At 38.9% G+C, this 16,646-nt stretch overlaps 2 protein-coding genes across 2 annotated transcripts in view; both read right to left on the bottom strand.

The window, feature by feature from the left end:
* Nucleotides 1-16,646, bottom strand: part of RHOG (ras homolog family member G) — a 1,041,648-nt gene that overhangs the window by 392,804 nt on the left and 632,198 nt on the right. The window lies entirely within an intron of this gene.
* LOC126936491 (olfactory receptor 52B4-like) lies at nucleotides 2,027-2,974 on the bottom strand. The gene has a single exon (XM_050759258.1). The coding sequence runs from the start codon at nucleotides 2,972-2,974 to the stop codon at nucleotides 2,027-2,029; it is 948 nt and encodes a 315-aa protein (XP_050615215.1).

The following is a 16,646-nucleotide window of genomic DNA, read 5'->3' as shown; positions in this document are numbered from 1 at the left end:
TACAAGAAAAACTACAAGGCACTGATGAAAGAATTTGTAGGTAACACAAACAAATGGAAAAACAGCCTATGCTCATGGGGACTGTAATTAATAACAATGTATTGTGTTCTTAAAAATTGCTAAGAGAGTAGATTTAACTATTCTCACCATAAATGATGTTAAGTTTGTGAGGTGATGCATAGGTTAATCAGTTTGATTTAGTCATTCCATAATATATAAATGTTTTAAAATATTGTGTACATAATTAGTAAATATAACTTTTTTGTCAGTTATATAAATAAATATAAATAAAACAAACAAATCATAAAACACATATTCCACCTAGTCACAACTTAGTTACAAATATGCACCTTACAGTTTTTCAAGACTCTTATTATAGTGTACCACAAGTACACAAAGTACAGCAAACGTTTATTACTGCTTATGTTCATGACAATTTTATTTACACTGTCAATTACTTAGCAGTAAATATTAAACAATAATCTACTAGCCACCGCGGTTGGCCGAGAAATGGTTTTTAAAAAGAGTATACTTGGCCAAATTATACATGGCACATTCTTGTACTGAATACAATAGAGAGGCATTAAAAATGCCTGCAAATGTCTGTATTTTTGGTATAAGTCCAACATTAATTTGCTAAATGAAAAAGGTACATTTTGGAAGAGTAAGGTAATCCAACTATAAAAATATGTTACCTGCACACACATATACAGTATGCAATTGTGTTAGTCAAGATTCTCCAGAGAAACAGAATAGGACAAATGTATATATGAAGGGGAGTTATTAGGGAGAACTGACTCACACAATCACAAGGTGAAGCCCCATGATAGGCCGTCTGCAAACTGAGGAAGAAGGAAGCCAGTGGTGGCTCAGTCCAACTCCAAAAGCCTCAAAAGCAGGGGCGCCAACAGTGCAGCCTTCAGTCTGTGGCAAAGGCCCGAGAGTCCCTGGCAAACCATTTGTGTAAGTCCAGGAGTCCAAGACCCGAAGAACCTGGAGTCTGATGTCCAAGGAAAGGAGGAACAGAGAGAAGCATCCAGCGTGGGAGAAAAATGAAAGCCAGAAGACTCAGCAAGCCAGCTTATCCCTCCTTCTTCCACCTGCTTTGTTCTAGCTGTGCTGATAGCTGATTGGATGGTGCCAATCCACATTGAGAGTGGGTCTTCCTCTCCCAATCCACTGACTCAAATGTCCTCTGGCAACACCCTCACAAACACACCCAGAAACAATACTTACCAGCTATCTAGGTGATCCTTCAATCCAATCAAGTTGACACCCAGTATTAACCATCACAATATATAGCAATCTATAAAATGATATTAGTGAATATCTCTATGGAAAAAGTGGGTGATTTTTATACAGATTTTATTTCTATGATATTATCTAAGATGGGATAGTTGAGGAATTTCAAGAATAAAGAGAACGTTGACTGTGTCAGATGCTGCTGATGTGTCATATAAGATGTAGACTGATCATTGGCCATTGAATTATCAGTGTGGAGATCCCTGTGACCCGCAATGTCAATGGCATAGGAACGAAGTCTGACTGGAGTGAGATCAAGAAAAATAGGCAGAAAGACATTGAATCCTGAATGTATATACGACTCTTTGAAACATGTCACTGCCATGAAGAGAGAGAGAGAGAGAGAAAGAGAGAGAGAGAGAGAGATAGAGAGAGAGATAGAGAGAGAATGAGAGAATGAGAATGAACTATCCATAGTACATCCCTTTCCAAATGCCTATCTACGACTGTAGACTAGTAGTGAATTATAAAGGTGAACTGGTTTATTCCTTAGACTCTGAATGAGAAAATACACTGAGACACAAAGAAATCGATCCCTTATTATGGATCAGAGACCTTGAAACCCATAAGCCAAAATTTCCCCAGTGGATTTGTTCCTGAAACATGGACTCATTGAGATATTTATCTAGTCTCAGCTGTCTCTTACTTAGTAGGGCTGCTAAAGTTCACCTCATGTATGGCTAGAAAAGTTTAGAAAACAGTAGTTTGGTTTTTATTCCTAAAGTCATTTCACTTTTGGAAATAAGACATGAGTTACCTGGTCCCAGATATGTTTGGTCTTGATTCCATAAATGATGGGATTCAGCATGGGAGGAACCAGGATGCAGACATTAGCCAGCAGGACGTGGATATGGGGTGAGATGTGGCGTCCAAACCGCTGAGTGAGGACTGAGAAGATCCCAGGCCCATAAAACAGAATGATGACACAGACGTGGGAGCCACAAGTATTGAGAGCCTTGTGGCGAGCATCTTGGGATGGAATGTGGAAGATAGCGCGGAGAATAAGCGTATATGAAATAAAAATTAGCATAACATCTAAAATCACTGTTGACATTAAGACAAAAAACCCATACCAGATGTTTATTCGAATGTCATCACAGGAAAATTTGGCCAAGACAATGTGTTCACAACTACTGTGTGGAAGCATGTTACTTCTGCAATAAGTCAGTCTTTTCAGAAGAAATATTATGGGGAATATTGTACCATAACTTCTTAGTAAGATAGTCACTCCGATTTTTCCAATAGAGGAGTTTGTAAGAATTGTGGTGTACCTCAGTGGGTAGCATATGGCAATGTAGCGGTCAAAGGCCATCACCAGCAAGATCCCTGACTCAGAGATGAAGGTGGAATGGATAAAGAAGAGCTGAGTGATGCAACGATCCAAGGAGATGTCCCCAGCACAGAACCAGAAGATGGACAAAGCCTGTGGTACTGTGCATGTGGCGAGGACAAGGTCTGCTCCGGCCAGCATGCAGAGGAAGAGATACATGGGTTCATGGAGGCTGCGCTTTGTGAGGATAATGAAGATGAGCAGGCTGTTCCCAAGAAGGGCGGTGACATAGGAAAGGAAGAAGGGGATGGAAATCCACATGTGCTGGTCCTCTAGGCCGGGGATGCCCAGCAAGTGGAAGATTGTGTGGCTAACACCAGTGTGATTTAATATGTGCGCCATACCTGAAGCAGATAACCTGGGACCTCACTTCTTGTTTATAGGAAGGGTTGAAATTTCATATCGTACTCAAAGATTTTTTTTTTTTTGATGTCGCCACAGGCTTATGACATCAGCCTGATTCTTTTCAATAGTTAGTGTCCTGGGAACTATATAGGATGAAAAGATAAATAACATATTATGTGTTTCTTCAATAAGGTAACAACTTATAGCCAAGATCGAAATTTACACTGTAAATTAAAATAATATGCTAAGTGAGCATAGGAGTAGCACAAAAAACTGCTATGGGGACACAAATGGAGATAGTAATTTGGTCTCTTTGGCTGCAGGATGTCATTGGGTGGAGGCGAACTAGGTGGGGAATCAGATGTGGGGTAAAGTCATTTGGGAGTTTAAGGAAAGACTGTTGTCATACAAATATCTAATGTATTTAAACCAGTTTGTAGTTCTATGTAGTTGTGTGATCACATGCAATATACTATGCAATGGTAGGAAGATAAAAACAAAAGTACATTGGCTCTGATTATAAATTGAGGAGCTTTGGTGCTGTCTCATGAGGAAATGGTCAGCCACCATGCACCATGTGCTGATCATTTTTCTTTTTTTTGAGACAGTGTCTCCTTCTGTTTCCCAAGCTATGCAGGGGCATGATCATAGCTCACTGCAGGCTCCAACTCCTGGGCTCGAGTGATTTTTCCACCTCAGCCTCCTGAGTAGCTGGGGCTACTGTCATGAGCCACCATGCCCAGCTAATTCTTTTAATTATTTTTTTTTAAGATATAGGGTCTTTCCATATTGCCCAGGTTTTGAATTCCTGGCCTCAAACGATCCTTCCATCTCACTCTCCCAAAGCACTGTGATTATAGGCATGAGCCACTGCACCCAGTACCACCATGGGCTTTTAAATGGAAGAGCCTTAGGTGTATTTATCTAGAAGTGGTTGGAGAAAGGATTAGAAGAGAGAAGTAATCTAAAAGTAAAGTAGAGTGTTTTCTGTAATAGAAGAAAATAATGTATTGATATAAAATTTTTACAGTGAAATAGGATGAATAAAATAACTTTAAAGATTACCTATTTTATGTCAGGTACCAATTTTAAAACATTATTTATGGTACCTCATTTATTACTTGTAACAACCCAGGGAAGTAGATTTTATCATCTCCAAATTTTCAGAGAGCCACTTAACTTGGCATAGCTAGTGAGGAATAGAGCTTGGATTTGAAGTTGGAATTGTAGAATGCATCATTTTCTGATCTGTGAAATGGGGCAAGAGGCAAGCGACCATAATGAATTGAGGAAAACTGACAAGGCCTGCTGTTTGGGGGTAAGAGGTAGTGGGGGAGAGCCCCTGAGCAGGCTGCCATGCCCTCTATGTAAACAAAATGCCATAAGGGTTTGAAATTGTTTATAATTGAAATTTCAACAGTTGTTGATATTTTGATACCTTTGATATGTCTCTTTAGTCACCAGTAGTGAAAGCCTTCTGGTGAAGCCATAAAAAAATAGTGCACCCAGGAAAGCTGAAGGCTGAAAAATTGAGAAAAGACCCTCCTTTCCAAAGTACTGCAAAAAAGAGGGGCTCAGGTGCTGACAAAGAGGGGCAAGTGGACCCGTCCCAAATAACCCATGGGGAAAAATAAGTCAAGCTAACTCAGAATGAGATAACCTAGAATAACCCAGGTGGTTAAGTAGCCAAAAGGCTCATTAAACCCATGGAGATGCAACTAACACTTTATATGAAAGAAATGCTTTTTCACTCTCAAGGCCAAACTCTAGGTTAGTGGTTTTCAGAGGGTGGTGATTTTGTTCCCCAAAGGATATTTATCAATGCCTGGAGACATTTTGGTTCTTATAATTGGGGAGTGATTGCTACCGGCATTTAATGGGTAGAGGCCAGGGATGCTGCTAAATAGTACAGCTCCCACAATCAAGGATCATCAGGCCCCAAATGTCTATCGTGCCACAGTTGAGAAATTTTACTCTGGGTCCTGCTTTCTTCCACACCCTCCTGGGCTTGGTGTTAAGCTCAACATTCCATTTCCCATTCTTAGGAGATGAACTTGGTATAGAACTCAGGTAATGAGAAATTTAGAGTTAATGAGAAGTTCAGGGGTCCAAGGGATGAAGCAGCGCAGATAAACATCTACTAGCTGATGTTTATTCAGTCAGTGCCTAACTCAGGACCTGGTGTATGGCAGGTAAGCATAATCATTAATTCCTTCCCTGACAGGTTCATTTCTGTTTTTTTTTTTTTTCTTTCTCAACTTCTGTTTTTGAAGTAGGAAATGCATCCACCTCTATCTGTCCCTCTGAGTAATGGCTAAAACTGTCTTGACAATAAAGTCACATGGCAGGAGAGCCAGGAGAGGGTTGTACTGGGACATAGGTTTTTGAATGGGGACCAGTTGCTCAAAAGTGTGGATAAATCCTGCTGTGGACATCAACTCCCACAAGGTCAGCCTATGGCCACACAAACACTGTGGGACTAGGTGCTCCTCTGAGGAAAGCTATCATTCTGGAGGAGGTGGAAGAAATTACACAGGTATGAAAATGACAGAGGGGGCTAGAGGTCAACTAGACATATCACATCCCTGAAAAGAAATACAGGAAAAGGAGATGCAGATAAAGAAAACATAATTTTTAAGTAAATAAAAAGAGCTGGAAGAGGACTAGCTCCCAGATGTTGATGGATGATGAGTGCTTTATGGATAACAAAGAGGAATTTTCTTTTGGGCAGCAGATAGGAGAAGCCAGGGAGCTCATAGTTCGGGGACTGCTTTATGGGAGAAACAGAAGTCCTAATGTTCTCAGACACCTACCTTAGGCCCCATAACCCTCTTGTCTGGTTGGGATACTCTCTATTTTCATTCTCTCCTACCCAAAATTTCACCCCACATCAATGAATAACTTACCTGGTTTAAATGCAGTTTTCATAGCCTAGAAAAAAATGTGTCAAAGAGGACTCTGAGCATTGGAGGGAGCAGAGATTTTTATGCATTTGCCTGGAGACCCCAGGGGAAGAAAGCACTCCAGAGAACTCAGATTTAGAGCTGTATTTTCAACAACACCCCCGTATTGCATACACGAGTCGAATGATTCTAGTTCTCTCAGCCTGCCCATACTGCCTGCTCCGCAACTACATCCCTGGATTAGATGTGCACATGTATTATCTGCAATAAATAAAATGTTATTGTCACTTCATCAAATATTAGTTTCCATTTTAATGAGAATTAGTAAATATTAATCCTGTTTGAAATCAGCACAAATAAAACGTGTCCAATGTACAGGTTATTTTTAAACCACTTATTCGCACAAGGCTTGCTTTGTAATTTAGACAAATTTAAAATGAAAATTGTATTATATTTGTCATATCATTTTATATTCTGGAAACTGAAATAACGAATTTTGGTGGCTAATGTCAGAAAATTTTAATGTCTCGAATGAACTTGCATAAGTCAGGTTATGAAGGAGAAATAATATCCACATTCCTCTCCTTTGGCTATCAGCAAATGTACAATTAATGCTGTTATCACATTTCCCAATATATTTTTCTGGTAACATATATCTAAACTTTAAAATATTCTCTGTGTTTTGTCTTTATTAAATTAGCCCAAGTAAGTGATATGTATTACATGTATTTGTAAAAAAGAAATAGCTTTGTGTGTGTATGTGTGTATGATGAATTCATAGATTTTTATTTAAAATGCTGGGTTGAGCTTACCCAGAAAGACTTCATCCCTTCCTTACTTATAGACATTCTTGATAAAATATTATTTTTCATTAAATGTTTATTTTGCAAATATTAAAACAGAAAAGCTACAAAATTACTACCATGAATTTCAGTAGAACTCTGGTGTTGATTCAGTCACATTTGGCCACATTCTCTTCCTGTTATTATTCAATTTTTTTCTGTACCATTTGAGTAAAATATGAAAGATCAGGGGCCCTATTTTTTTAACTTTTAAAAAAATGTTCTTAGGCCTACAGATGGAGAGCCTTTATTTTTAAATGCTTAGCATATAACTTCTAAGAACAAGGACAATCTTTTACATATAGCAGTGCAATTATCAAATTCAGGGTGTTTAGTATTGATACGATCTATAATTCAATGTATAGTACATATTCAAAATTCTCTGATTGTACCTATATTCTTTTTCATAGCACCTATTTTCTTTTTTCAGTTCAGGACCACATATTGTAAGTTGCCATATATTACTCTCCTTTAATCTGAAACAGTTTTCAATCTTTACTATCTTTCATGATAATGGCGCTTTTAAAGAAGAACATAGGTCCATGCTTTGTATAATGTTCCTCAATTTGGATGTATTACTGATTGTTAGATTCTGGTTATACATTTTTGGCCAGAGGGACTACATAAGTGATACTGTGTCCTTTGTATCATATCAGCAGGTACCTGATAACAGTTCTTGTACCATTACTGATGATGTAATCATTGATCAATTAATTACAGCAGGTTCACCAGATTCCTCCGCTGTAAATATATGTCCCCCACCCTTGTCATCAGTGAAATAATCTAGGGGGAGTTACTTTGACTGTAGAATGTACGGTTCCCCAACAAACCTTCATCTAGAGGTTTTACCATTCACTGATTCTTGCATGAATCAAATTTATTTTGATGGTTGCAGAATAGTAGTTCTCTAACTTAGTCTTTCCCATTACATTTATTAGTTGGCATTCTACTGTAATTAAGAGGCTTCCTGTTTCCTTTTTGTTTGTTTAGTATTAGCAAGGAATCATGGATTCTTTCTTAATTCAGTAATTTATGTAATCTAGTGTTTTCATTATTTACTTTGATAGTCAAACTCTTCCAGGTTTGACTAGGAAAAGCCATATCAAACTTGCTCTTTTTTATTTTTTATTTATTTATTTTTTATTATACTTTAAGTTCTAGGGTACATGTGCACAACGTGCAGGTTTGTTACACATGTATACCTGTGCCATGTTGGTGTGCTGCACCTGTTAACTGGTTATTTACATTAGATACTTCTCCAATGCTATCCCTCCCTCATTTCCCCACCCAACGACAGGCCTCAGTGTGTGATGTTCCCCACCCTGTGTCCAAGTGTTCTCATTGTTCAATTCCCATCTATGAGTGAGAACATGTGGAAAACTTGCTCTTATAACTTTTGCCATCTTCCTATTATTTTGGGCACTTCCTTCCATCCTAGCACAAGACATTCCAAAATCATCTCACAATTTCAGCCTCAGCCTTTGAATAAATTGTCTCCAAGTTTCCCTTGTGGTCAATAGTATTTAGAAAACAAGTTTGAGTAGCAGGTGTTCTCATTGTCTTTTCTTTTTCTTTCTTTCTTTCTTTTCTTTTTTTTTTTTTTTTTAAAAAAATCTATTTATTATTATTTTTTGAGACAGAGTCTCACTCTGTCGCCCAGGCTGGAGTGCAGTGGTACAATCTCAACTCACTGCAACCTCCGCCTCCCAAGTTCAAGCGATTCCCCTGCCTCAGCCTCCTGAGTAGCTAGGATTACAGGTGAGCACCACCATGCCTGGCTAATTTTTGTGTTTTTACTAGAGACGGGGTTTTGCCATGTTGGCCAGGTTGGTCTTTGTTGTGGGAAGTTGGGGACCCCAAACAGAGGGACTGGCTGAAGCCAAGGTAGAAGAACATAAATTGTGAAGATTTCATGAACATTTATTAGTTCCCCAAATTAATACTTTTATAATTTCTTTTCTTTTTAAAAATTTGTTATTATTATACTTTAAGTTGTAGGGTACATGTGCATAACGTGCAGGTTTGTTACATATGTATACTTGTGCCATGTTGGTGTGCTGCACCCATCAACTCGTCATTTACATCAGGTATAACTCCCAGTGCAATCCCTCCCCCGTCCCCCCTCCCCATGATAGGCCCCGGTGTGTGATGTTCCCCTTCCTGAGTCCAAGTGATCTCATTGTTCAGTTCCCACCTATGAGTGAGAACATGCGGTGTTTGGTTTTCTGTTCTTGTGATAGTTTGCTAAGAATGATGGATTCCAGCTGCATCCAAGTCCCTACAAAGGACACAAACTCATCCTTTTTTATGGCTGCATAGTATTCCATGGTGTATATGTGCCACATTTTCTTAATCCAGTCTGTCACTGATGGACATTTGGGTTGATTCCAAGTCTTTGCTATTGTGAATAGTGCCGCAATAAACATACGTGTGCATGTGTCTTTATAGCAACATAATTTATAATCCTTTGGGTATATACCCAGTAATGGGATGGCTGGGTCATATGGTACATCTAGTTCTAGATCCTTGAGGAATCGCCATACTGTTTTCCATAATGGTTGAACTAGTTTACAATCCCACCAACAGTGTAAAAGTGTTCCTATTTCTCCACATCCTCTCCAGCACCTGTTGTTTCCTGACTTTTTAATGATTGCCATTCTAACTGGTGTGAGATGGTATCTCATTGTGGTTTTGATTTGCATTTCTCTGATGGCCAGTGATGATGAGCATTTTTTCATGTGTCAGTTGGCTGTATGAATGTCTTCTTTTGAGAAATGTCTGTTCATATCCTTTGCCCACTTTTTGATGGGGTTGTTTGTTTTTTTTTTTCTTGTAAATTTGTTTGAGTTCTTTGTAGGTTCTGGATATTAGCCCTTTGTCAGATGAGTAGATTGCAAAAATTTTCTCCCATTCTGTAGGTTGCCTGTTCACTCTGATGGTAGTTTCTTTTGCTGTGCAGAAGCTCTTTAGTTTAATGAGATCCCATTTGTCAATTTTGGCTTTTGCTGCCGTTGCTTTTGGTGTTTTAGACATGAAGTCTTTGCCCATGCCTATGTCCTGAATGGTACTACCTAGGTTTTCCTCTGGGATTTTTATGGTATTAGGTCTAACATTTAAGTCTCTAATCCATCTTGAATTAATTTTCGTATAAGGAGTAAGGAAAGGATCCAGTTTCAGCTTTCTACTTATGGCTAGCCAATTTTCCCAGCACATTTTATTAAATAGGGAATCCTTTCCCCATTTCTTGTTTCTCTCAGGTTTGTCAAAGATCAAATGGCTGTAGATGTGTGGTATTATTTCTGAGGACTCTGTTCTGTTCCATTGGTCTGTATCTCTGTTTTGGTACCAGTACCATGCTGTTTTGGTTACTGTAGCCTTGTAGTATAGTTTGAAGTCAGGTAGCGTGATGCCTCCAGCTTTGTTCTTTTGACTTAGGATTGTCTTGGAGATGTGGGCTCTTTTTTGGTTCCATATGAACTTTAAAGCAGTTTTTTCCAATTCTGTGAAGAAACTCTTTGGTAGCTTGATGGGGACGGCATTGAATCTATAAATTACCTTGGGCAGTATGGCCATTTTCACGATATTGATTCTTCCTATCCATGAGCATGGTATGTTTTTCCATTTGTTTGTGTCCTCTTTGATTTCACTGAGCAGTGGTTTGTAGTTCTCTTTGAAGAGGTCCTTCACATCCCTTGTAAGTTGCATTCCTAGGTATTTGATTCTCTTTGAAGCAATTGTGAATGGAAGTTCATTCCTGATTTGGCTCTCTGTTTGTCTGTTACTGGTGTATAAGAATGCTTGTGATTTTTGCACATTGATTTTGTATCCTGAGACTTTGCTGAAGTTGCTTATCAGCTTAAGGAGATTTTGGGCTGAGACAATGGGGTTTTCTAAATATACAATCATGTCATCTGCAAACAGGGACAATTTGACTTCTTCTTTTCCTAACTGAATACCCTTGATTTCTTTCTCTTGCCTGATTGCCCTAGCCAGAACTTCCAACACTATGTTGAATAGGAGTGGTGAGAGAGGGCATCCCTGTCTTGTGACAGTTTTCAAAGGGAATTTTTCCAGTTTTTGCCCATTCAGTATGATATTGGCTGTGGGTTTGTCATAAATAGCTCTTATGATTTTGAGATACATTCCATCAATACCGAATTTATTGAGCGTTTTTAGCATGAAGGGCAGTTGAATTTTGTCAAAAGCCTTTTCTGCATCTATTGAGATAATCATGTGGTTCTTGTCTTTGGTTCTGTTTATATGCTGGATTATGTTTATTGATTTGCGAATGTTGAACCAGCCTTGCATCCCAGGGTTGAAGCCCACTTGATCATGGTGGATAAGCTGTTTGATGTGTTGCTGAATCCGGTTTGCCAGTATTTTATTGAGGATTTTTGCATCGATGTTCATCAGGGATATTGGTCTAAAATTCTCTTTTTTTGTTGTGTCTCTGCCAGGCTTTGGTATCAGGATGATGTTGGCCTCATAAAATGAGTTAGGGAGGATTCCCTCTTTTTCTATTGATTGGAATAGTTTCAGAAGGAATGGTACCAACTCCTCCTTGTACCTCTGGTAGAATTCAGCTGTGAATCCATCTGGTCCTGGACTTTTTTTGGTTGCTAGGCTATTAATTGTTGCCTCAATTTCAGAGCCTGCTATTGGTCTATTCAGGGATTCAACTTCTTCCTGGTTTAGTCTTGGAAGAGTGTAAGTGTCCAGGAAATTATCCATTTCTTCTAGATTTTCCAGTTTATTTGCGTAGAGGTGTTTATAGTATTCTCTGATGGTAGTTTGTATTTCTGTGGGGTCGGTGGTGATATCCCCTTTATCATTTTTAATTGCGTCGATTTGATTCTTCTCTCTTTTCTTCTTTATTAGTCTTGCTAGTGGTCTGTCAATTTTGTTGATCTTTTCAAAAAACCAACTCCTGGATTCATTGATTTTTTGGAGGGTTTTTTGTGTCTCTATCTCCTTCAGTTCTGCTCTGATCTTAGTTATTTCTTGCCTTCTGCTAGCTTTCGAATGTGTTTGCTCTTGCTTCTCTAGTTCTTTTAATTGCGATGTTAGAGTGTCAATTTTAGATCTTTCCTGCTTTCTCTTGTGGGCATTTAGTGCTATAAATTTCCCTCTACACACTGCTTTAAATGTGTCCCAGAGATTCTGGTATGTTGTATCTTTGTTCTCATTGGTTTCAAAGAACATCTTTATTTCTGCCTTCATTTCGTTATGTACCCAGTAGTCATTCAGGAGCAGGTTGTTCAGTTTCCATGTAGTTGAGCGGTTTTGATTGAGTTTCTTAGTCCTGAGTTCTAGTTTGATTGCACTGTGGTCTGAGAGACAGTTTGTTATAATTTCTGTTCTTGTACATTTGCTGAGGAGTGCTTTACTTCCAATTACATGGTCAATTTTGGAGTAAGTATGATGTGGTGCTGAGAAGAATGTATATTCTGTTGATTTGGGGTGGAGAGTTCTATAGATGTCTATTAGGTCTGCTTGCTGCAAAGATGAGTTCAATTCCTGGATATCCTTGTTAACTTTCTGTCTCGTTGATCTGTCTAATGTTGACAGTGGAGTGTTGAAGTCTCCCATTATTATTGTATGGGAGTCTAAGTCTCTTTGTAAGTCTCTAAGGACTTGCTTGATGAATCTGGGTGCTCCTGTATTGGGTGCATATATATTTAGGATAGTTAGCTCTTCCTGTTGAATTGATCCCTTTACCATTATGTAATGGCCTTCTTTGTCTCTTTTGATCTTTGATGGTTTAAAGTCTGTTTTATCAGAGACTAGTATTGCAACCCCTGCTTTTTTTTGTTCTCCATTTGCTTGGTAGATCTTTCTCCATCCCTTTATTTTGAGCCTATATATGTCTCTGCATGTGAGATGGGTCTCCTGAATACAGCAGACTGATGGGTCTTGACTCTTTATCCAGTTTGCCAGTCTATGTCTTTTAATTGGACCATTTAGTCCATTTGCATTTAAGGTTAATATTGTTATGTGTGAACTTGATCCTGCCATTATGATATTAACTGGTTATTTTGCTCATTAGTTGATGCAGTTTCTTCCTAGCCTCGATGGTCTTTACATTTTGGCATGGTTTTGCAATGGCTGGTACCGGTTGTTCCTTTCCATGTTGAGTGCTTCCTTCAGGGTCTCTTGTAAGGCAGGCCTGGTGGTGACAAAATCTCTAAGCATTTGCTTATCTGTAAAGGATTTTATTTCTCCTTCACTTATGAAACTTAGTTTGGCTGGATGTGAAATTCTGGGTTTAAAATTCTTTTCTTTAAGAATGTTGAATATGGGCCCCCACTCTGTTCTGGCTTGTAGAGTTTCTGCCGAGAGATCTGCTCTTAGTCTGATGGGCTTCCCTTTGTGGGTAACCTGACCTTTCTCTCTGGCTGCCCTTAAGATTTTTTCCTTCATTTCAACTTTGGTGAATCTGGCAATTATGTGTCTTGGAGTTGCTCTTCTCGAGGAGTATCTTTGTGGCGTTCTTTGTATTTCCTGAATTTGAATGTTGGCCTGCCCTACTAGGTTGGGGAAGTTCTCCTGGATGATATCCTGAAGAGTGTTTTCCAAGTTGGTTCCATTTTCCCCCTGACTTTCAGGCACCCCAATCAGACGTAGATTTGGTCTTTTTACATAATCCCATACTTCTTGCAGGCTTTGTTCATTTCTTTTTCTTCTTTTTTCTTTAGATTTCTCTTCTCACTTCATTTCAATCATTTGATCCTCAATTGCTGATACTCTTTCTTCCAGTTGATCAAGTCGGTTACTGAAGCTTGTGCATTTGTCACGTATTTCTCATGTCATGGTTTTCATCTCTGTCAGTTCATTTATGGCCTTCTCTGCATTAATTATTCTCGTTATCAGTTCTTCCACTCTTTTATCAAGATTTTTAGTTTCTTTGCGCTGGGTACGTAATTCCTCCTTTAGCTCTGAGAAGTTTGATGGACTGGAGCTTTCTTCTCTCATCTCGTCAAAGTCATTCTCCGTCCAGCTTTGATCCATTGCTGGTGATGAGCTGCGTTCCTTTGCAGCAGGAGATGCACTCTTATTTTTTGAATATCCAGCTTTTCTGCCCTGCTTTTTCCCCATCTTTGTGGTTTTATCTGCCTCTGGTCTTTGATGATGGTGGCATACTGATGGTGTTTTGGTGTGGGTGTCCTTCCTGTTTGTTAGTTTTCCTTCTAACAGTCAGGACCCTCAGCTGTATGTCTGTTGGAGATTGCTTGAGGTCCATTCCAAACCCTGTTTGCCTGGGTATCAGCAGCAGAGGCTGCAGAAGATAGAATATTGCTGAACAGAGAGTGTACCTGTCTGATTCTTGCTTTGGAAGCTTCCTCTCAGGGGTGTACTCCACCCTGTGAGGTGTGGGGTGTCGGTCTGCCCCTAGTGGGGGATGTCTCCCAGTTAGGCTACTCAGAGGTCAGGGACCCACTTGAGCAGGCAGTCTGTCCGTTCTCAGATCTCAACCTCCATGTTGGGAGATCCACTGCTCTCTTCAAAGCTGTCAGACAGAGTCGTTTGCGTCTGCAGAGGTTTCAGCTGCTTTTTTTTTTTTTTTGTTGTTGTTGTTTAGCTGTGCCCTGTCCCCAGAGGTGGAGTCTACAGAGACAGGCAGGACTCCTTTAGCTGCTGTGAGCTCCACCCAGTTCAAGCTTCCCATCGGCTTTGTTTACCTACTTAAGCCTCAGCAATGGCGGGCGCCCCTCCCCCAGCCTTTCTGCTGCCTTCCCGTTAGATTGCAGACTGCTGTGCTAGCAATAAGGAAGGCTCCGTGGGCATGGGACCCTCCAGGCCAGGTGTGAGATATACTCTCCTGATGTGCCCGTTTGCTAAGATCCTTGGTAAAGCACAGTATTGGGGTGGGAGTCACCCAATTTTCCAGGTGTTGTGTGTCTCAGTTCCCCTGGCTAGGAAAAGGGATTCCCTTCCTCCTTGCGCTTCCTGGGTGAGGCATCGCCTCACCCTGCTTCAGCTCTGGCTGGTCGGGCTGCAGCAGCTGACCAGCACCGATTGTCCCGCACTCCCTAATGAGATGAACCCAGTACCTCAGTTGAAAATGCAGAAATCACCTGTCTTCTGTGTCGCTCGTGCTGGGAGTTGGAGACTGGAGCTGTTCCTATTCTGCCATCTTGCTCCGCCAATATACCATATTAACAGAATGAAGAACAGAAATCATATGGTCATCTCAATAGATGCAGAAAGCATTTAACAAAATTCAACATTTTTTTTTTATGAAAAAAGTTCTCAACGAATTATGTATAGAAGGAATGCACCTCCACACAATAAAAGCCATACATGACATACCCTCAGCTAACATCATACTCAGTGAGGAAAAGTTTAAAGCTTTTCCTCAAAGGTCAGGAACATAATAAAAATGCTCACTCTGACCACTTCTAGTTAGCATAGTACTGGAAGTCCTAGCAAGAGCAATTTGGCAGGAGAAAGAAACAAAAGATTTCTAGATGGAAAAGGAGGAAGTTAAATTGTCCCCGGTTTGCAGATGACATGATTGTATGCGAAGAAAACCTTATAGACTCCACCAAAAAACTGTTAGCACTGATAAAAAATCAGTAAAGTAGCAAGATAAAAATTAATACATAAAATTAGTAGCTTTTCTATACACTAACAATGAACTATCTAAAAAAGAAATCAAGAACACAATTTCATTTATGATAGCATTAATAAGAATAAGTTACTTAGGAATATATTTAGCCAAGGAAGTGAAACCCTGTACACTGAAAACTATAAAACATTGATGAAGGAAATTGAAGAAGACACAAATAAATGGGAAGATATCCTCTGTTCATGGACTGGAAGAACTAACATTGTTAAAACATCCACACTACCTAAAGCAATCTGCAGATTCAATGTAGTCCCTATCAAAATACCAATGACATTCTTCACAGAAGTAGAAAACACAACCTTAAAATTATTATGGAACCACATAAGACCTTGAATAGCCAAAGCATTCTCAAGTAAAAAAATGAAAAATAAAAACCAAAAACCAAAACTGGAGGTATAATAATACCTGACTTCAATATACTACAAAATATATTACAATGCTATAGTAATTAAAAGAGCAAGGCACTAACATTAACAAAAGGACACAAAGACCAATGGAACAGACTAAAGAGCCTAGGTATAATTCCACACATTAGTAAAATGGACTTTTGCCAAAGGTGGCAAGAAAAAACAAGAGGGAAAATTAGTCTCTTTAATAAATGGTATTGGGATAACTCAATATCCACAAACAAAAGAATAAAATTAGATCCTTATCTCACTCTACATACAAAAATTAAGTCAAAATGGATTAAAGGCTTAACTGTGAGACTGGAAACTCTAAAACAACTAGTAGAAAACACAGGGGAAAAGCTTCATGACATTGGTCTGGGCAATAACTTTTTGAATAAGAATCCAAAGACATAGGCAACAAAAATGAAAATTGGCAGAATTATTTAAAACTAAAAAAACTTCCGCATAGGCAGGAAATAACAGAGGAAAAAGACAATCTTTTGAATGGGAGAAAATATTTGCAAACTTTCATCTGATAAGGGGTTAATAGCCAAAATATATAAATAATTCAAATAACCCCATAATAAGAAATAAACTTCTTAAAAAATGGGCAAAGTACCTAAATAGGCAATTCTCAAAGAAGACATACAAACGGCCAGTAGGTAAATGAAGAAAAAATAAAGGTCAACAAAACTAATCATCAGGGAAATGCAAATTAAAACCACAATGAGATATCACCTCATACAAATTAGAATGACTATTAACAAAAAGACAAAAGATAAAAAGTGTTGGAGAGAATGGGGAGAAGGGGAACCCTTGCACATTGTTGGTGGGAATGTTAGATAGTATAAGTATGATGGAAAACAGTATGGACATTTATCAAAAAATTAAAAATAGAACTATCTG

The sequence above is a fragment of the Macaca thibetana genome, chromosome 14 (genome assembly GCF_024542745.1).
Source record: "Macaca thibetana thibetana isolate TM-01 chromosome 14, ASM2454274v1, whole genome shotgun sequence".
In the NCBI taxonomy this organism is placed as follows: domain Eukaryota; kingdom Metazoa; phylum Chordata; class Mammalia; order Primates; family Cercopithecidae; genus Macaca; species Macaca thibetana.
This window is presented reverse-complemented; position numbering and strand designations above follow the sequence as displayed.